Source organism: Balaenoptera acutorostrata, chromosome 19, assembly GCF_949987535.1.
Source record: "Balaenoptera acutorostrata chromosome 19, mBalAcu1.1, whole genome shotgun sequence".
Taxonomy (NCBI): domain Eukaryota; kingdom Metazoa; phylum Chordata; class Mammalia; order Artiodactyla; family Balaenopteridae; genus Balaenoptera; species Balaenoptera acutorostrata.
Window position 1 is genome coordinate 60,768,019 of NC_080082.1, and position 21,428 is coordinate 60,789,446.

The 21,428-nt window shown below is 56.7% G+C and overlaps 1 protein-coding gene across 2 annotated transcripts; it reads left to right on the forward strand.

Moving 5' to 3' along the window:
* Positions 1-4,758: 4,758 nt before the first annotated feature.
* IGLON5 (IgLON family member 5) lies at positions 4,759-21,349 on the forward strand. Of its 2 annotated transcripts, XM_057533608.1 has the most exons (8): positions 4,759-4,865; positions 13,783-13,861; positions 14,542-14,774; positions 16,436-16,555; positions 17,927-18,061; positions 18,273-18,393; positions 18,959-19,113; positions 19,827-21,349. In XM_057533608.1, exons 1-8 carry the CDS (start codon positions 4,787-4,789, stop codon positions 19,913-19,915), a joined length of 1,011 nt encoding a protein of 336 aa, XP_057389591.1. In that variant the 5' UTR covers positions 4,759-4,786; the 3' UTR covers positions 19,916-21,349. The 2 variants fall into 2 exon arrangements, with proteins under 2 accessions (XP_057389591.1, XP_057389592.1); XM_057533609.1 differs by lacking the exon at positions 18,959-19,113.
* Positions 21,350-21,428: the final 79 nt, after the last annotated feature.

Below are 21,428 nucleotides of genomic sequence, written 5' to 3' on the forward strand. Positions count from 1 at the left end.
TGTACTTTGCTTCCTTCCACTTACAGAATACCACACAGTCTGTATCACTAACCTCACTCTTTACCAGCTGCCTATCAATGCATATAATGTATCGAACCAGTCCCTTGTTGAGTATTCAGGTAGTTTGTCCTCTGAGCACTGCAGACAATGCTACATTGATGATCTGGTCCCTCAGCCGTTGGGCATGAACGAGAATACACCTGCGGGAGAAAATTCTGGATATGGACTTTCAAGGTTAAGGGTGAGGTACATAGTTTTCAGGGATAATGCCAACTTGCCCTTCATAGAAAGGGAACCGATTTCCCTCTTGTCAGCAACTGCCATCGCCAACCTGGTGTGTTTCTGGGTCCTTTGAACTTTGCCTATCCAGTGTATGAAAAAATAGTATCTGTGGCCATCAGAATCTTTATTTCACTTGTTAGGTGTGAAATGGAGCATCTTCCGCACTCCTGAGCCATCTTCAGGGGGCTTTGGGCCTCGACTGTGAAACCCCAATAGTGTTAGGACAGCAGGGGTCCTGGCCGGAAAGAGACAGCCACTTCCAGAGGAATTCCTAAACAGACTTTGTGATAAAGGTACCATTCACAGAGGTGCGAGCAGGGTTAGGGATACAGGGATGGTAAGGCTCCCAGGAACCAGCAACAGAAGGAAAAGATTCCTTCCAAATTCTGCTGCATCCTTGAGGAACTAGGGAGAGAAATGGTGTCTCTGAGGCCTTACTGAGGAACCAGAGCCGTGGCCAAGGGGCCACCTGACAGGCCCCAAGGTAGGGCAGCAGGCAAGGACCAGAGCATTCTCCAGCCGCACTTCAGTGTTCTGCCTGTGCCTCCCTTTGGCCAGACCCCCCTTGAGGTCAAAGGGCAAGTAAGCTTGCAGGGTATGAGAGTTCCAGGTGCTCCACATCCTTGCCAACACTTGCTACTATCAGTCCTTTTAGCCATTCTAGTGGGTGAATAGGAGTATCTCACTGTGGTCTTGATTTGATTTCCCTGATGACTAATGGTGTTGGGTATTTTTTTCATGTGCTTATTAGAAATCCTCTTTCTGTGAAGTATTTGTTCAAGTCTTTTGCCCATTTAAAAATTGAGCCGTCTCTTTTTTGTTGATTTGTGGGAGCTCTTTATATTGATATTTTCTGGCTATAAGTTCGTTATCAGATACACATATGGCAAATGTCTTCAGCTGTGTCTACAGCTTTGGGGAATTCCTTTACTTTTTTACTTCTCTGCTTTTACTTCTCTATGTCTGTTTCCTCATCTGTGGAACAGAGGTAAAGATAAGACACACCCACAGGGACATGATAAGGCTTCAAGGAGAATGTAAAATGTGCTCAGAAAGATGCCTGCATGTAGGTAAGTGCTCATATTGTCATCAGGCCTGGGATGGGTCATTCCAGGAAGAGGGAACCCCGTCCTCATCCTAAGCCTCATCATAGGGAAGCAATAAATGACCTTTTGCCGGGATCCCAACGGATTTTGTACAAGGGTGTGTTGGTACAATGGCTCTCAAACAAAAAATCCTGATTTGTAGTGTTTGCCAGTTGCCACAGTGTAAATACTTCCATCATGTCCAATTTCAGGCTAACAATGGTTTAACATCCATTTTGCAAAATTCCTGAAAATTTAACCATCAGTTCTCACAAATCAGTGCGAACAAGCAGCGGCACACCACCAGCTCTTACGCCACCTGGCTGTGTTAACGTAGGTGGGTCCCTTTCCCTCTCTGGATCTTCGTTCTCTCCATCTATCCAAATAGGGCTAGTAACTCATCCAACCCATGCATACAGTACATATTTGTCGAGTACCTACTAGGTGTCAGTCACTGGGCTAAGCTCTGGAGATAAGTCTTGAGCAAAAGCAGACAAAAAACAAACAAACAAAGAACCTGTCCTAGATGCCCAACATTGCTAATCACCAGAGAAATGAAAATCAAAACCACAATGAGCTCTCACCTCACGCCTGTCAGAATGGCTATCAGCAAAAAGAGCACAAATAACAAATGCTGGTGAGGATGTGGAGAAAAGAGAACTCTTCTACACTGTTGGGGGGAATGTAAATTGGTGCAGCCACTGTGGAAAACAGTATGGAGGTTCCTCAAAAAAATAAAATAGAACAACCATATGATCCAGCAATTCTACTCCTGGGCATATATCCAAAGAAAATGAAAAACATTAATTTGAAAAGACACATGCACCCCAGTGTTCATAGCAGCATTATTTACAACAGCCAAGACATGGTAGCAACCTAAGTGTCCATCAACAGATAAATGGATAAATATTCATATCTGTATATATATGAATACTACTCAGCCAAAAAGAAAAAGAATGAAATTTTGCCTTTTGCAACAACATGGATGAACCCGGAGGGTATTATGCTTAGTAAAATAAGTCAGACAGACAAATACTGTATGATATCACTTATATGTGGAATCTAAAAAATAAAACAAATGGATGAATATAACAAAACAGAAACAGACTCACAGATATAGAGAACAAACTAGTGGTTACCAGCGGGGAGAGGGAAGGATGGAGGGGCAAGATGGGGCAGAGGATTAAGAGGTACAAACTACTATGTATAAAAGAAACAAACTATAAGATTATATTGTATAGCACAGGGAATATAGCCACTATTTTATGACTTTAAATGGAGTATAATCTGTAAAAATTTTGAATCACTATATTGTACACCTGAAACTAATATAATATTGCAAATCAACTATACCTCAATTAAACAAACAAACAAAAACACAAAACCCTGCCTTAGCAAAGCTTATATTCTGGAAGTGGGAGATGGAGGGGAAGGGAAGTGACTGGAAACAAACAAGTGAACACATGAAATAAGGGAATGGTAAAGGCTATGGGGAAAACAAAACCGATGTCACAGAGAGCTGTTGCATTGGGAGCGGGGGTTACTTTGGATAGCATGATCAACAAAGGTTTTTTTTTTAAGATTTATTATTTATTTATTCTATTTATTTATTTATTTTTGGCGGTGTCAGGTCTTAGTTGCGGCACGCCGTCACTTCATTGTGGCGTGGGCTTCTCTCTGGTTGTGGTGGTGGATCTTCTCTACTCTAGTTGTGGCGCGTGGGCTCCAGGGCACATGAGCTCTGCAGTTGTGGCTCAAAGGCTCTCTAGTTGAGGTGCGTGAGCTCAGTAGCTATGGCATGTGGGATCTTAGTTCCCTGACCAGGGATCGAACCCACGTCCCCTGCATTGTAAGGCAGATTCTTTACCACTGGGCCACCAGGGAAGTCCCAACAAAGGCTTCTGAAAGGTGAGACCTGAATGATAAGAAAGAGTCTTGTGTCAATCTGGTGAGAAGAGCATTCCAGCAGAGGGAACAGCAAGTGCAAAGGCCCTGAGGTTGGAACAAGTTGGGCTTGTTCAAGGAGCCGAATGAAGGCCACAGCAGCTGGAGCTGAGTGAGTGAGGCAGTGCAGTAGCGTCAGCTGGTTTATGAGCTCAGTGCTTGTTGATCTGAAGGTGGAGGGCTAGAGACCAGGGCATTGCCTGCTGCCTTCAGAGCAGTCATCCAGGGGAGACGTGACAGCTCAGAGAAGGGTGGAGTGGGAAGAAGAGGACAGAGTAGAGATCTGTTTTGAAGGTGGAGGCCGAGCTAGCCTCCACCTAGATTGGGGGGGGGGCGGGGCAGTAGGAATAGAGGGTGGATATGCTTTTGCAGTTAAACAGCCCCTAGGGGGTGACTTCAAAAACTTCTGCCTCCAAGTGCCCCAGACATGGAGTGGGCTCAGGGATTGTTCTCTTGCCTCAGAGCCTAGATGGGGGCACAGGGGACAGGGATACCTGGTGGGCCAGGAGGGAGGACGATACCCGGTAAATGGATGCATAGTGGGACCAGGAGGAAGAACTAACTTCAGGTTGTTAGGGCACCGGGCTGAGCTAGCACCCTCCCCAGGAGCTCCGTTGTTCTTCTCAATAACCTTGAGAAATAGAGATGATTCCATCTTGCAGGGAAGACACTGAGATTCTGGGGAAAGAAGTGACTCGTCCAAGGTCCCGCCGCAGCCAAGTGACTGAAAGAATGAGCAGTGGGGATTCTTTGTACCTGAACCCTGGATTCCCATCTCCCAAGGTCAAGTCCCCCAGCCTCTCCCCATTCCCCTGTTATCCTGGGGATGAGGGTTGGGATGGACGGAAGAAGGAAATTTCACCCCAAAGTCAGTGCTATTCATGAAAGTAGATGGAGAAGCGGAACTATGTCCCACAGGAAGAGGGGGCTGGGAGTTCTGATTCCCGGGTCTGGGGGAGGTGGGGACTTGGGGAGCAGACCCCTGGGCCTGAGGGGGCTGGGGGCCCGGACTCCTGGGGTTGGGGGGCCGGAATTTCTGGGTCTGAGGGAGGATGAGATGGGGACCTGAAGCAGGAGGGAGGGGGGCTCCAGGAAAAGTGTCCCAGACCCGGGGTTCTAGGGATCCGAGGTGGGAAGCCATGTGGACGCCGGGGGCGGGAGGGGGTAGGGGCCGGGCCGCAGTAACAAAGGCCTCTCCCTCCACCGAGCAACCCTCCTCGGCCCCGCCTCCCCGGCCCCCCGCCTCCCCTGATTGGTCGGCCTTCCTGCCCGTCAGCACCGCCCCCTCCCCGGGTCTGCAGCAGCTCCGGCCGCCTCGTCGCGCCCCCCCAGCCCCCTCCCCCCGCCCCCGCCGCCCCCCGGGCCGGTGCAGCCGCAGGCGGGGTCCCCCCTCCCCCTCCCCCTCTCCCCCCAGGCCTCGCGCACCCCTGACCGGCCCCCCCTTTCCCCTCCCCCTTCGCGCCGCCGCTGCCGCGATGCCCCCCCCTGCGCCCGGGGCCCGGCTCCGGCTTCTCGCCGCCGCCGCCCTGGCCGGCCTGGCCGTCATCAGTCGAGGTACCGCAGCGCCGGGGGCGGGGGGCTCGGCCGGGACTCCAGGGTCCCGGGCGGGGATTGGGGGCGGGGGAGGGTGCAACCCTGGGCAGGGAAGAGGAGGCCCCCAGACGCGGAGGTCTGGGCCCGGGGGCGGGGGCTGCATCCTCTGGCTGGGAAGGGGGTCCTCGGACGTCTGGATCCATGCCCGGGGCGGGGGTCCGCGTCCTGGGGCCCGAGCCTGGGCCTAGGGGCGGAGGTGTGCTTCTCCGGGCCGGCGAGAGGGTCTCGGACACCTGGTCCCGGCCTGGGGGCGGGAGTCTGCGGCTCCGGATCGGGGAGGGAGATGGAAGCTCCGTAAGGGTCCCCGGCAGGATCTCTGAACTGAGTTGGTGGGGGTGGGAGGAGGGTAGGAAGAGGTATGCCCCGTCGGGGGTCTTCGTCTCTGCGTGGGGAGGGTCCCGCAGGGGGTCCCTGCCTGAGGGCTGGGGTAGGCGTTTCTGGAGAAAGGTTGGGGGGATGGTGTCTTCCCAGGGTCAGTAAGAGGAGGGGGCAGGGGTGTCCATAGACCTCCGTCCCACGGCCGGGAAAAGAAGGGGGTGGGGTCTGGTCTCCCAGCTGGGAAGGGGCTGAAATTCCCCAGCTGGGTGGTCTAGGTTGGGAGAAAGTATTAGTATTTGGAAGGTTGCAGTTACGTGGGGGGCAATGGAGCTGGAGATCCAAGAAGTTGGGGTGCTGGGCTGGGGACTCAGATATGGAAAGCTCTGGCTGAATATTTGGGTTCGGGGGCAGGACGGAGCCTAAGAGACGGGCAGATTGAGGAGGGAGGGAAGGGAAGGGTTAACACGGGGTCAAAGGGTTAAACTCAGCCCTCCCAGTGGGGGAGGGGGACTGGGGCTGGTCTTTTGTTGAGCAGGAAGGGGAGAATGGAAAGTGGGGAGGGGGGGGGGCTGGGGAGTGAACTTGGCAGTCTCTGTTTAGAGGACGTGTGGCTGGATCTTGTGTCTCCCCAGCGGGCTGGCAACCTGGGGATGGTCCAGGAGATGCCCCCTAAGGAGAGGAGGGGAGAGCAAGAAGGCAGGGGGCAGGGGACAGGGTTAATTCGGTGCTTCCAGAGGATTCCCCCAGGCCCTGCCCCAAGCCAGGATCACAGAGCCAGGGACACACAATCGGGAACACCCTAGAACCCCCAACAGTCTCAGCGAGACAGCGCCAGCGGCTCTGAGCCACCCGCCCACACACACCGGCCTCGCACAGCCACGTAAACACCCATCCCCCCGGTCTGACCCGGAGCCGCACCTGCAGACACCCACGGTCACACAAACCCGGCCCTGCACACACAGGACACAGGATGCTGAGCCGGAGGGTCCCTCCCCCCCTGGTGCAGACCGTCTGAGTGCCCCTCCCACTTGACCCGTCTGAATCCCTGCCTGTCTGTGTCTCTGTCTCTGTCACTTGTCTCCTGAGGTCTCTCTCACATCTCGGCCATTTCCGGAGGCTCCCTGGCTCTGGGTGACGTTCCGTTTGTCTCTGTCTCTGGGTCCCCTTCTCTCCATCCCTGCTGGGCCCAGCACAGTTTCACATCTGTCCCTCCCTGCCTCTGGAACTGCTTCTCCATGTCACACCACGTGTGTCTCTCTGTCTCTTTCTGGCCCCTGAGATGCACCTTGGTCCTCATTCACTTCTGGGAACTCAGGTCTCATCTCGCCCACTCCTTTTCCTCCTTGTGCTTTCACTGTCTCTGGCTGTCTCCCGTTAGCTCTCTCTCTCTCTCTTCCTTTTCTCTCAAGTAACTTCCCACTTTCCTTCTACTTTTACTCTTCAGAACCCTAGAAATCACTGCTGTTCACAGGTGCTGGGCTGGGATCTTAGTGGAACCAGGAGGTGGTCTGTGACCTAGGTCAAGTCCAGTCCCATCTCTGGGCCTTTTGTCCCCCATCAGAGAACTGCGAGCAAGGGAGACAGGGCAGAGTGGGGGATGAGCTGAGACGGGATTAGGGAGGCAGAAAGAGAGCCCCACTCACCCACCACCCTCTGACCGTTGGGACTGAGAAAAAGCCGGTGGAAGATAACACCAAATTGCATCTCCTCCTCTCTTTTATTCATTGGATGGTTTCCAGATTACGGGAGGAAAGCATACAAGTGAACCATCCACTACAAATATGCATAAGAGCAAACCCCACTGCGTCCAGCTCCCCTACCCTCCCCAAGCCCACTCTCGAGAGGGGGCCGGGGTCCACAGCCCTGGCCCAGCGTCCCCAGCCTTCTCCCACCTACACAGTCAGACGCGTGCAGTTCAGCATCTGTAAGGGATTGGTTAGTTTGATGTTTTTCCCCAGATAGAAACAAAATAAAGCCATTTCTCTGCAAAACTGGCTTTTTTTTCCCACTTAACTCTACCTCCCCAGCATCTGTAGATATTGTTCTATCGTGCCTTCCCCCCACCCCAAATTCTTTATGCCAACACACACACACACACACACACACACACACACACATCCGCTTAGAAAAGTAGATGCTGCAGGAGATTTGGGGGCAATTCCTTTGCCATATTACACGGAGTGGGGACAGGGTGAACCTGGGCATGGGTGACCCCCCAGGCCCCCGATTTGTCTGGACTGTGGGCGCCGCGTCATCGGCTCATTTAACAGGTATTTACTGAGCACAGAGTCGCTGTTCTAAGCACTGGGAATCTATAAACACAGCAGTGAAGTCCCTGCCCTCGCAGAGCTTACATCCTCGTGGGATGGAGAGAGATCCACAAAGTAAAAAAAAACCCTCAGAAGTAAACAGGTAATTTCAGAATGTGATGAGTCACGTAGAGAAAATAAGAATGACTCGGCAGAAGTTGGCCTTGTGACCTCAGGTGGTGTCTGAGCAGCTGAGGGGAGTTCAGACTGAAAGGAGGGGAGAAATCAGCCTTGGAAAGATCCCGAGGGACCGGCAGAGGCAAAGGCCCTGCGGCGAGAACCAGCGGAAAGAAACAGCCAGCATGTGGAAGGTTCCCGGGCTCTTGGCTCTGCAGCCAGACTCCGGGCATCAGTGCTAAGAAGGACTTGGGAGATCAGCAAAGAGGAAGAGGGCTCTGGGGACTCCTCAGTGGCCGTTAGACCAGGCCCGGCCCCTTCTCACGGCTCTTCTCTGCCAAAGCCACACGGATCCGCACTCACCCCTCCCTCCAGCCCGGCGTCTCCTCCCCAAACGCCCGTCACAAGTTCACACACACTCCTGGGCCTCAGTTTCCCCATCTGTGAGTTCTGGGATGGTGGAATCTAAGCATCCCCTGCATTGGAGGGTCCCATTTCCACCTAAGTTCCTTTGAGGGGCAGCAGGCTGTTCTTACGTCCAGCTCAAGGTCACTCAGCTTGTTAGAAATCCCCTTCTCTTTTTTTTTTTCGGTTTTTTTGTTTGTTTGTTTGGCTGCGTTGGGTCTTCATTGCTGCGCGCGGGCTTTCTCTAGTTGCGGGGAGCAGGGGCTACTCTTCCTTGCGGTGCGTGGGCTTCTCGTTGCGGTGGCTTCTCTTGTTGCGGAGCACAGGCTCTAGGCATACGGGCTTCAGCAGTCGCAGCACGTGGGCTCAGTATTTGTGGCTCGAGGGCTCTAGAGCACAGGCTCAGTAGTTGTGGCTCATGGGCTTGGTTGCTCCGCGACACGTGGGATCTTCCTGGACCAGGGCTCGAAGCCGTGTCCCCTGCATTGGCAGGCGGATTCTTAACCACTGCGCCACCAGGGAAGTCCCAGAAATCCCCTTCTCTCAAGAGAAGGGAATTCACCCACTGCAACCTTCATCCCTTGGTTTATCAAACAGGTATGAGAGCCACTGGTCTGGACTGGCAGAGACCCGTGTGGTCCGTCCCATCACCACTGGATCTCCCGCCAGGCTGGCACCTGCCCCGTAACCATCCCGTCAGCCAACACACATAGAGCTGTTTGCAAGCACTTAACTAGCAGGCACTGTATTGAGCCCGTTGCTTGGGTGACCTCCTTTCATCCTCTCCCCCACAACCCAATGAGGGAGGCACGATGATCGTCCCCACTTTACAGGTGGGGAAACTGAGTCTCAGGGAGGGGGAAGTAACTTGTGCAACCCAGTGGCACAGCTGGGATTTCCACCCTGGCAGGCCGGCTCCCCGGTCCGTTCTTTTAGCAGCCTGGTCATGCTGGCATGGTCGTGGCAGAGCAGATGCTGACCGCGTCTTTACATGCGTCACCGACTCAGGGGTGGGTGCTGGGCATAGAGCAACCTACAGGCCAGACCTGCTCTGCCCGCCTCCCTCCACTCCCGGGGGACCGACACCGAACCGGGGGATAACAATAGATGTTTCTTTAAACAGAAGGTGCGGGCTTCCCTGGTGGCGCAGTGGTTGGGAGTCTGCCTGCTAATGCAGGGGACACGGGTTCGAGCCCTGGTCTGGGAAGATCCCACATGCCGCGGAGCAACTGGGCCCGTGCGCCACAACTACTGAGCATGCGCGTCTGGAGCCTGTGCTCCGCAACGGGAGGGGCCGCGATAGTGAAAGGCCCGCGCACCGCGATGAAGAGCGGTCCCCGCACCGCGATGAAGAGTGGCCCCCACTTGCCGTAACCAGAGAAAGCCCTCGCACGAACCGAAGACCCAACACAGCCAAAAATAAATAAATAAATAAATAAAGTAGCTATAAAAAAAAAAAAAAAAAACAGAAGGTGCTGTTAGGAACAGCTAGCATTTCTTGGGCCCTTTTTGCCTGCTAAGTGCTGAGCTAAACATTTTGCTTGTACATTCTCATGGAATCCCTGACAAAAAACCCTCCGAGGGAAGAACTACTATTTTTCTCCTTTCTACAGTTGGGGAAACTGAGGCTCAGACTGGCCGGGGGTCACCCAGCCAGGAAACAGGGGGACAGACATTTGATCTCATCAACCCAGGCTCCTTAGAGCTTTCTTAGCGAGTCTCTAGAGACCATCCATCCCCTCTACGAACAGTTCCCTGCTTGGAGCTAAGCCCAGCTCTGGGGGACACAACCAAGAGATTCGGGCCCTCAGGGAACTCCTGGTCAGGTAGGGAAGACACCACTGGACAGTGTCCCAGCTGAATCAGAGGGTACACAGTAGAGAGAGTGGAGACTCTCTGCCTTGAACAGTCAGGGAGGTCCTTCTGGAGGAGGGGGCATTTGAGTTGGGGTTTTGAAGAATGTGTAAGAGTCCAAGAGGTGGCAAAGCATGTTGTAGGAATCCATTTACATTCACTCATTCAACAAATATTTCCCAAGGCTTTCCAGGCCAGGCCCTGTGCTGGAAGATGCTGGGGATACAGACCTGAGTCAGACCCAGGCTCTGCCCTCAAGAAGCTTATAGCTGGGACATCCCTGGCGGTCCAGGGGTTAGGACTCCGCACTTCCACTGCAGTGGGCACAGGTTCAATCCCTGGTCAGGGAACAAAGATCCCACATGCCGTGTGGTATGGTCAAAAAAAAAAAAAAAAGAAACTTATAGTCTGCTGGGGGAGACAGATACAGTCACCACAGCTGTAAGGGAGGTAGTCCAGGCATTGTGGGAACACAGACTAGGGCTGGAGGGGGTAGGGAGTCGGAGTTTCCCAAGGAGAATTCCTGCAGAGGGGACCTCATGTGCATTAGCTTGTTTATTTTTATATTAAACATCTCTTGAGGCCTCCTGTGGACCAGGCCCTGAGCTGAGTGATGCTGGAGGTGGGGAGACCCAGGCCCTGCCCTAAGAGGCTCCCGTCTGGTGAGGAAAGCAGACCTGAAAACAGTGCAGGGTGACTGGGACTGAGAAAGAAGGAGGAGCTGGGCCCGGTGACAGACAGGGTGGTGGAATGGCTAACCTGACCCCCACCCCCATTTACCGAAGCCCAGAGAGGGGAAGGGACTTACCCAAGGTCACACAGCATGGAGGGTCCTCCTGAGCCTGGAGTCTGGGAACTGCGTGAGACAGACATGCAGACCCACAACATCCAAATGTATAGACACACAGACCAGGAATCGAAGACCCACTTGAGATAACTTCATCACTCATCTCCCGAGACTGCCCGCAGCCAGGGCCCAGCTGGGTGTGCTGGGGAAACAGATGGTGTGAGCCAGGCCCTGCCCTGGAGGAGCAGCTGGGGGAGGCAGAGAACTCTGGTCCACGGAGCTGGGAGCAGAGTGGGAGCTCACATGGGCTCGGACGGGCCATCTCTCCTAGGAGAGGCCCCCATATACTAGGTCCCTGGAGAAGGAGAAGCGTTTTGATGGGAAACAGTGGGAAGGAGGGAGAGGGGAGAAAAGTGGGAAATGCAGAGCTGCGCTACGCTAGGGGAGAGGAAGCAGGAGAGTGACACCGGGACCCCGGACTCCAGGCTGAGGGGCTGGGACTTTGTCCTTGGGGGCCACTCCAAGTGTTGGAAAGATCCCTCTGGCAAGGAGTGTGTGTGTGTCTGTCTGTTTTTCTGTCTGCTGGACATATGATTAAGATCCTGCCCACCTCTGTGAGGTCCACACCCCCCCCCCCCCAGGGCCCTAGCCTGAGCTCAGGAGCCCTGGGTTCTTCCCTGAAGTGGGGCACCTTGGACAGCTTCCTCTTCAACCCCAGACTGGGGTTGTCCTCCTTGAACCCTGGACAGTGGCCGTCACAGGGCTGGGGGGAGGGGGGGCAGGTGGGGTGATTTTGCCCCCTGGGATGTATCTGGCAATGTCCAGAGGTAATTTTGCTTGGGGCAGGGGAGCTACTGGCATCTAGGGGGTTGAGGCCAGGGGAGCTGCGGAACATTCTACACCGCACAGGACGGCCCCACAATGAAGAATCATCCAGCCCCCAATGTCAGTGGTGCCGAGATGGAGAAACCTTGGTCTAGGATGTGTGTGACCAGGGGTATGACAAATCCTGTGGGGTGTGGGTGTGTGTGTGCAGACAGGGCTGTGTGTGATCTGATCATACGTGACAGCGTGACTGCATGCCCCCGATTCTTGGCCCAGGGCAGCCCCTTTGCATTTGAGAGGCTACAACTGTGTCGCTGTTTCACTGCACAGGCCGTATCTTCATGCACGACTTTCCAGGGCCGGGGGTGAGCACAGCCCTCCCGCTGGTAGTGTCACTGTGACCGAATCAGCCTGTGTGTGTGTGTGTGTGTGTGTGTGTGTGTGTGTGTGTGAGAGAGAGAGAGACAGCCCTCCAGGTAGGGCTGTAGCCGCGTGTAGACTTTGCACCTGCGCGCGTGGGCCCGCTGGTGTCCGGGTAACCGTGTGGGTCCGCTTGTATACGGTGGGGAGGGTCAGGGTGCCACGGCTGCTTGGCCTGGAGCGCGCCCTCTGACGGCTGAGACGCATGCTTCTGGGAGAGAGTTGTCTGTCCTAACCGACCTTCTCCTGGGTGTGTGTCCTGGGCTGTGTGCGTCAGCATGAGTATGTGGGTCTCTGTCCCTCTGAGCAGGACCCACTGCCATGCGTGGGGCTGTCTCCTGGCCCCCGGGCGGGCTCTGCGCATCTTTCCCGGACCCTGGTGACTGTGTGTGTGTGTGTGTGTGTGTCTGTCCCCTGGCCGCCCCCTCCTGTTACTAGGGTTGTGCGTGGCAGCACCCTTTCTGCACAGCTCAGGACGGGCAAGTCCCTTCCCTCCCTCCAGGGCCCTTCAGATTACAGGAGCGACTCTGGCCCTGGCGAGCCCAGGGTGAGGGGCTGCACACCCCCGGGGCCTGGCGAGCCCACTGCACTGGCTCTGGCCCAGCCCCGTCCAGAGGGGCTGCTGATGGAGAGGGCCTCCGGGAGTCGTTGGCGGGACACGGGCAATTAACTCATTAGATTAATGAGCTCCTCATCCTGGGGCGGGGGCCAGGGCAGCCGGGTGTAGGCCCGTGCCGCTCAGGCGTCCAAGGTCATCGGCCGCCTCCTTTCCCCTCCCGGTGCTGTCTCCATCTGCCGCCTCCGCGTGCCCAGCTCCCACTCCCTGGCCCCAGTCCAGCCGCTGGCCACGGTCCACACAGAGATGAGTGGCGGGGGCGGGGGGGGGCGCTGCAGCGCGCGGGCAGGCGTGGGTATGCGCCCTCAAGGGCGTGCCGCACCGGGCACGGGCACACGGGGGAGTCTGTGTAGACGCGAGGGTCTCTGTAGCACGCCTCAGCGCGTCCTGGGCGTCTGTGATAGACGTGTGTCCGCGTGGGTATTCGCGTCCATCCGTGTTTGTGTGCATGTTTGCATTTGCATGTCTGGATGTCTGTGTGCACTTATGTGGGTGTTGAGTATCTCCCTGAAGCATGTCTTTCCACGTGTTTCTGAATTAATGTGTGTACCTGTGTGTATCTGTGTGCACATGTCTGTTACATCTGTATATGTATCTGTGTATATGTGTATCTATGTAGTCGTGAGTCTGTGAATATGTGTATGTGTACCTGTGTACGTGGATATCTGTGTATGTGTGTATTCTTGAATCTGTGTGTATGTGTCTGTACACTGTGAACATGTATGTGTGTGCCTTGTGCCATGTCTGCGTGTGTGTCTGTGTACATGTGTATCTGTGCTTGTAGACGTACCTGTGTGCACACCTGTGCATATCTGTTTGTATCTGCGCGTATGCAGTTCTGTGATTGTGAATCTGTGCATATGTCTGTGTGTGTGCACCTCTGTACACAGCACCTCTGAGTGTGTATATATATTGGTGTACGTGTGTCTGTGTGCACGTACATGTGTGTTTGTGTGTGTGATTGTGTGTTGTCTCAGTGTCTCTGGAGGTGCATAGGTTTGTGTATCCCAGTCTGTCTGGGTCAGTGTGGGCTTGTGGGAAGGTGTTGCGTGTGTCTGCTCTGAGTGTGTCTGCCATGTGTGTCTCTGAAAACAACAGTGAACGTGTATGCCAGTGGGTGTGGGAAGTGTCTGTATCTGCTGGGGTGTGTGTGTGTGTGTGTGTGTGTGTGTGTGTGTGTACAGATGCGTACAGTCCCGCCGAGCTGAGCTGCCCTCCCTTCCACAGGGCTGCTGTCCCAGAGCCTGGAGTTCAGCTCCCCTGCGGACAACTACACAGTGTGCGAAGGTGACAACGCCACGCTCAGGTAGGGAGACCCGAAGGGTGCTGCCCCTTCACCTTGCTTGGGGGGAAATGATCCTGACCCCCAGGCACAGCCCACACCTCCCCTGTCAAGAGAGAGGTCATTGGGGCCCAGACTCTGGGCCCAGGTCCGCCCCTGGGCCTCAGTGTCCCCATCTGTCAAATGGGTGGAGGAATGGTGACCACCACCTGGGTTGTTGTGAGGATTCAAGAGTCTGTACACACGCCCTGAGCTTAGAGAGCCTGGCACACTGTGCCTTCTCAAGTGAGAGCCGGGCTTACACTCCCCCAGCTCTCTGCCTCCCCAGTCTGGGTCTGTCCCCCTCTCTCTGAGTCTCTATCCCCCTCTCTCTGGGTCTCTGTCCTTCTATCTCTGGGTCCCTCATCATTCTGCATCTTTGTCCCTCTCCCCCAGTGTGTCTGTCCCCCTCTTTTTGGGTCTCTGACACACAACAATCACTCAATAACCATCAGCTGTCATTCTGTTGTGCACTTGGGCTCACAGCTCTCCCTCACTGAGGCTCAGTTTGCCCACCTGTAAAGTGGGTACAGTCACACCTGCCTCCAAGCACTGCAGTGGGTCTTCCTCCCACCACCACCAAGCCCCCGCGACGGGGGACCCTGGAGGGCCAGGTAGGGGTGAGGGATAGAAGAAAACCACCCTGCCCTTGTCCTCCCCGCCAGCTGCTTCATCGACGAGCATGTGACCCGAGTGGCCTGGCTGAACCGCTCCAACATCCTGTACGCGGGCAACGACCGCTGGACCAGTGACCCGAGGGTGCGGCTGCTCACCAACACGCCCGAGGAGTTCTCCATCCTCATCACCCAGGTGGGGCTGGGCGACGAGGGCCTCTACACTTGCTCCTTCCAGACGCGCCGCCAGCCGTACACCACTCAGGTCTACCTCATCGTCCACGGTGAGCCCCCAGCTGAGGCCCTGGGTGGGGGAGGGCGGGATGGGCCCGGGTGGCGGGCGCAGGGGACAGGGGACCCTCGTGTCCTCGCCGATCCCTGGGACACAGCCATGGGGAGGCAGACACACACCCTGCCCTCACGAATTCCAGCCAAGCAGAGGGAGGGAACGTCACAGGCAACTTCTAGGGCAGGAGCGCTACAGGGGCGAGGGTGAACTCGGAGGAAGAGCGCATTCGTCCACTCGGCCCTGTTTATGGAGCACCTGCCGCCTGCAAGCATTGCTCCCCGGGCTGGGGACAGAGAAGGAGCCCGGCAGGCTGTCCCTGCCCCTTTGGAGGTGACTTTCCAAGGAGGGGCAGCTTCCCAGACATAACGTCTGAGCTGAGACCTTCGGGTGGGTGCAGGGCTGGTCCCGGAAAAGGAACAGCACGTGCGGGGGCTGGATGCGCAGAGTGGGAGAGGTGGGGCTGGAGAGATCCACAGAGAGGGCAGGAGGCTGCCTCACATGGCCGCAGAGGTGGTCTGGAGGGCAGGGAGCACTTGGAGAGACAGGACCACAGGGACAGCCCAGCGGGGCCGCTGACAAGCCCCGACCTGAAGCCAGATTCCCCCAGGTTCCCACCTCACCGCCACCACCCAGTGGCTGAGGGATCCAGAGCGAGCCGGGCGGTCTCAGACGCCTCATCTGCAAAACGGGGATGACGCTGTCATGTATCAAGTCCAAAACATCGTCAGTTGGAAGGGGCACCTTTATTTTATGCCTTGCTAGAAACGGAAAAAAAAACAAAACAAAAAAAACCCTTCCAATTAAACACTGGCCTCCTACATCGTAAAGCCATCCTAATTGGAGAAATGTGCAAACGGGTGGGGTCGAGGTGGGAAACGCCCCTGTGTGTTAGAATTGATGAATATAGCAACATCTACCCCAGAAGGGAGTAGTGAGGGTTTAATGGGTTAATTTTTGTCAAACACTTAGAACACTGTAAGCTTACACACAGTAAGCACCATACGAGCATTCGTTAAATAATTTTTTTAATAATAATACTAATCAATAAAAATAGAGACGGGGAAGGAGGAATTCAGACCAGAAGATAGAAAATAGAAACCAAGTTAGGAGGAAGGTGGAGAGAGACTGAGAAAGAGTGAGGAAGATAAGACCAGCAGCTGGAGAAGGAGCCAGACCCAGAGGGAATGGAAAACACAGAGGATTTCTTACAGAAAGACAGAGGAATGTCAGCTGGACTCCTGGGTCTGAGGGAGGAGGGGCCGGGGGCCTGGATCCTGGGTCTGAGGGGGGAGGGGCCGGGGGCCTGGATCCTGGGTCTGAGGGGGGAGGGGCCGGGGGCCTGGACCCCTGGGTCTGAGGGAGGAGGGGCCGGGGGCCTGGACCCCTGGGTCTGAGGGAGGAGGGGCCGGGGGCCTGGACCCCTGGGTCTGAGGGAGGAGGGGCCGGGGGCCTGCACCCCTGGGTCTGAGGGGGGAGGGGCTGGGGGCCTGGACCCCTGGGTCTGAGGGAGGAGGGGCTGGGGGCCGGGACCCCTGGGTCTGAGGAGGGAGGAGCTGGGGGCCTGGATCCTGGTCTGAAGAAGGAGGGGCCAGGCCTGGATCCTGGGTCTTGGGAGCCCACATCTGGCCTCTCACTGACCTTCCCTCCGTCCTGCAGTCCCCGCCCGCATCGTGAATATCTCTTCGCCTGTGACCGTGAACGAGGGGAGTAATGTGAACCTGCTCTGCCTGGCCGTGGGGCGGCCAGAGCCCACGGTCACCTGGAGGCAGCTCCGAGGTGAGGACCCCACTCCTGGCCAAAAGCCCCTTCCCTCACTCCGCAGTCTGGGCCTCTCAATTCCCCATATCCCTAGCTAGATACCCAGAATCTCCCATTACCCCCCTCCTTTGATTCCCCCCGGAACCCTTGTGATGACTGGATTTCCTCCTTCTACCCTGGTCCTGTTATTTCAGTGGAAGACCCCAGAGCCTTAGAGCCTTCCCCACTTGCCATCCCAGGCCTGGGCTGTTTCCTCCAAATCACCTCCTAGATCCCAACTTGCCCCACATCCCCGACCCCAGTGGCCTCAGTCTCTTTCCCCCCAGCTCACAGGATTCTCCTGGACTCAGACCCCTACCACTAGATGGCCAGAGCCAGGTTACAGCCATGGCCCTGGCCCATGTTCCTGTCTCCTGTGCACATCACTACATCTCTGCCAGATGCCTTAGGCCAGTGCTTCTCAAAGTGTGGTCCCCAGGCTGGCAGCATTGGCATCACCTGGAAACTTGCCAGAAATGCACATTCTTGGGCCCACCCCAGAGTTAATGAGTCAGAACCACCCCTCCCCGCATCACCACCACAATCTGTCTGAGCAAGCCCTTCAAGTGATTCCAGTGATAGGGCTAAGAACCACGGCTGCCCCCAAACAGAGTGCCAAGGGGCCTGAAAGGGACGTTCCAGATCGCAGACATCACCCACTCCCCTTTCACCTAGATCTCTACTGCCATTTCCCAGATCCCTAGATCCTCACTCACTGGGTCTTTGGAGACCAATTGTGCCAATCACTAGATCCCTTGGGACCCCAGAACCCAATAACTAGGTCTCAGATCCTTGGATCCTCCCCTCCTGGTTCATCTGAGCCCCACAGTCCTGGTCTCGAGTTTCTGGATCCCTGGATGCTCTGAGTCCCAGAGGGTCTTCTGAGCCGGCGCTCTGTCATAAGACCCCAGATATCTGGATTGCTGATCCCAATCACCAGATCCTGATTCCTTGGGCCCCAAGGGCTAGATCCCAGAACTCTGGATCCTCCCCCACTGGGTCTGTATTTTCTAGATCTTTCTGAGCCCCAAGATCCTAGGATCCTCCCCACTGGGTCCTGTGAGCCGCATGATCTGAGTTATGGACTCCCAGATCACTGTATCCCCTGAATGCCCCCAATTCTAGGACCCTCCCCACTGGGTTCTAGTTACTAAGCCCCAGATTCTCATTCTCTGCCCCACCCCTAGCAGGAGGTCCCAGGCCCGGCAAGCCCCTCCCCATTCCCACTGACCCGGGCACTCCAGGCCCTGCGCTGTCCGCCCCGCTGATGTGTGTACGTGTTGTGCCCGTGTTGTCCCGTGTTAAGTGTTTGTGTCTGGCCCCGCCCCCTCCCCTCCCCTCCCCCCACAGATGGCTTCACGTCCGAGGGCGAGATTCTTGAGATTTACGACATCCAGCGGGGCCAGGCCGGGGAATACGAGTGTGTGACTCACAACGGGGTGACCTCTGCACCTGACAGCCGCCGCGTGCTGGTCACAGTCAACTGTGAGCCCCCCGGCACTGGGCACGAAAGCGGGGCGGGTCCTGGGTCCCTGGGGATGAAGGGTGTGAGGGGTCTGCGTGAGGAAGGAGTCTTGGGGGGGTTGGGGGATGCTGGAGACCTGGACTCCTGGTAAGGAGAGAGGAGTGGGCTGGGGGTGGGACCCCTTCGTCCCCACCCGGCTAGGAGAATTCGCTGACCCTGGTCCCTCACCAGATCCTCCGACCATCACGGACGTGACCAGCGCCCGCACAGCCGTGGGCCGGGCCGCCCTCCTGCGCTGCGAAGCTATGGCGGTGCCCCCCGCGGATTTCCAGTGGTACAAGGATGACAGACTGTGAGGACGGCACCGGGGCCCGCCGTGGTGGTGATGGTGGTGGTGGTGGGGTCCTTGGTCCTTTGGACCGCGGGGGGGGGGGCAGAGGGAGCAGAGTACTGGCTCCTGAGAACTTGGGGGTCCGGCTTCTAGGTGTTGGGGTCCTCTGAGCCCCAGGGAAACTGTGGTGGCTTACTGGAAATTTGGGTCCCAGGATGATGAATGCTGGAGCCTGGTCTCCTCCGGCTCTTCAGGAAGAAGGTCTGGGGTGGGGGGTCGATACTGAGGATCTGGCAGACAAGTTTTAGGGTTAGGAGACCATTGGGTCTGGGGTCCAGCGGGGCCTGGGTGCCCCTAGTGGTCGGAAGTACACACTGAGAGAGTCCAGTGTCCCTGAGGGGCTGGGCTGCCTGGAGAGGGGCGTCGGTGGGAGTGGCCCGAGATCCACGGGTCGCTGGGGTAGGGGACAGAATGTAGGGTCTCCAGGGAATCGGGGAGCCTGACAGTCAGGGGGCTGGGCTTTCCGCCTGGAGAGGGCCCCGGGCCGGGGTCCTGCGGCCTGGTCCCTGACCCGGATCCCCGGCAGGCTGAGCAGTGGCACGGCCGAGGGCCTGAAGGTGCAGACGGAGCGCACCCGCTCGATGCTTCTCTTCGCCAACGTGAGCGCCCGGCATTACGGCAACTACACGTGTCGCGCAGCCAACCGGCTGGGAATGTCCAGCGCCTCCATGCGGCTCCTGCGTGCGTCACTGAGCGGCAGGAGGGGCGGGGCCGGAGCGGCGTGGGTGGGGCCGGGGCTGAATGGGCGGGGCCAGGGAGGTGGAGATGCCGGGCCTCCCCCAGACTGTCCCCGAACTTAGGAAAGAGACGCACCCCCGACTCAGCAAGAAACCGATCCCTTCTACAGACGTATTCACTGGGCGCCCACTAAGGGCCAGGCACTGGGTGCTGGGGACACAGCAACGCACAAAAGAGCCAAGGTCTAGGGACTCGCACGGCTTACCGTCTAGCAGTAGTAGAAAAGCAATAAACAGGTAGACACATAAGTAAAATGAAAAGCCAACAAATACATAAATAAGCAAAAAAATAATTTTGCATATCAATAAGGGCTATGAAGAAAATAAATAATAGAATTGGGGATGGTAGCATTGGATAAGCTCATCAGAGAAAGCTTCCTGGAGGCGGTAACCTTTGAACTGAGACTTGAATGATCAAGAGAAGCCAGCCCTGCCAATATCTGTGGGAAGAGCTTTGTAGGCGGAGCGGCCAGTGACCTGCCAGATGCTTAGACTAAAACAGAGTCAGAGAACAGGCGCATTGAGTGAAAGCCCAGAAAGGTCCCCAGGAGGCATCCTCAGACAACACCCTCAGAGCAGAGACAAGACGCCCGGGAGAGACACACATGGGGTCTCCCCACTCTGGGCCTCCTCCCCTGACCCCCTCTCTTTCCCCAGGCCCAGGATCCCTGGAGAACTCGGCCCCGAGGCCCCCAGGGCCTCTGACCCTCCTCTCCGCCCTGGGCTGGCTGTGGTGGAGGATGTAGGAAGAATCCAGTGCCCTGGAGTCCCCCCGCGGGGGGCCTGAGGCCGAGAGCAAGAGGAGAAAAGGGAACAAGCGCCGCGGGTCTCGAGGGGGCAGAGGAGCTCTCGGCCGCCGAGGAAGAAGAGAGGAAAAGGAAGGGAAAGAGGAAAGATCTTTACAGAACCCATCACTGTGAGGGATAACGCAAAATTATGCATCTTTCTACAGCCATTCTCGCCACTGTTCACCTTTCTGATTGTGACCCACCCCCGGCCACCCCACACCCCTCTCAGCTCAGGCTGTCAACTGGATCGCGTGTGTGTAGTGGGTGTGAGCGTGAGCCTGCACGCGCGTGTGTGTGTGTGTGTGTGTGTGTGTGTGTGTGTGAATGGGTGGGGAAGGGAGCTCAGCACTCTTCCCTACTCGACACCCCGCACATCCACTGCCCCCAACCTTGCTGTCTCTCACCTCTGGCTAGAGGTAGGTATGGGGGCTTCGTGCCGGAAGCTGTGAGGAGAGGTTTTCCAGGCTCCCTGCTTTCCCAATATATGCATTCACACAACCCGTTCCCCACCCTGTTGAAAGGCTGTCTCCTGGGCAGGTTGGGAGTGGGCAAGGGCCTCACGCTTGTCTGTCAAGCTGTCACTCAACCTCTGTGAGCAGGTGCAGGATCTCCATCTTGGCTCTGGGCCTCCCTGCTGTCAGCCGGCCGGCCGCCTGGAGCCAGAGGCCCCATCGCTGGCTCAGCGGCCTGAGACCTTCCCACTTTTCCTGTCCCTCCCCACCCTGGACTTTCTGGCCCCCTCCTGGGCCAATCGGTGCTTCCATCCAACTGTCAGGCTGGTGCCTGTTGTCACCTGTCTGTCTCAGTGCTTTGCCCCACCCTGCCCCCCTCCCCTCGACCACCTGCAGCGCCAACCAGCTGCCTTCAGCCCCCCTGCAGCCGGCCCACAGGTGTGGGCTTGCTGGGCTACCACTCCCTGGCCTCTCCACCGGCTGAACCTCGCAAAGGCTGACCTGACCGCCCTCACACACACTCAGACACACACACACACACCAGCGGCTGTGACCAGCAATTGTCCAAACTCCAGCTGTCCTGTAGCTGGTGACCAGCTGTAGTTCCCCCCGGGATGGGCAACTGTTATCAGGAAGGGGCTCTGAGGCTGTAACTTCAGCTCTGATTGTAGGAACACCCCGCCCTGGCACACCACGTCACACAAAGTGGGGGAGAGAGGGGCATCGCACAGACATCCTGAGCCCAGACCAAGATGCCAAGTCACCAGCTCCAACTCCCGGGAGACCCTCTATAAACACCCACCCTGAACTACACCACCCAGAGCTTGGGACGGGGAGAGAGGGCAGAGCAGGGGCAGAGGGGCAAGGGGCAGTGACTGTACCTCAGACGGGGGCGTGGGCCCCATCCCACATTGTCTTCCATTCCCAGGGTCCGGGGGACAGGGAGGGCAGGGGGAGGGGTGCAAGGGAGGGGGGACGGGGGGCCCTGGGGGCCGTGTGTTCCAAGTCATGGGGAGTGT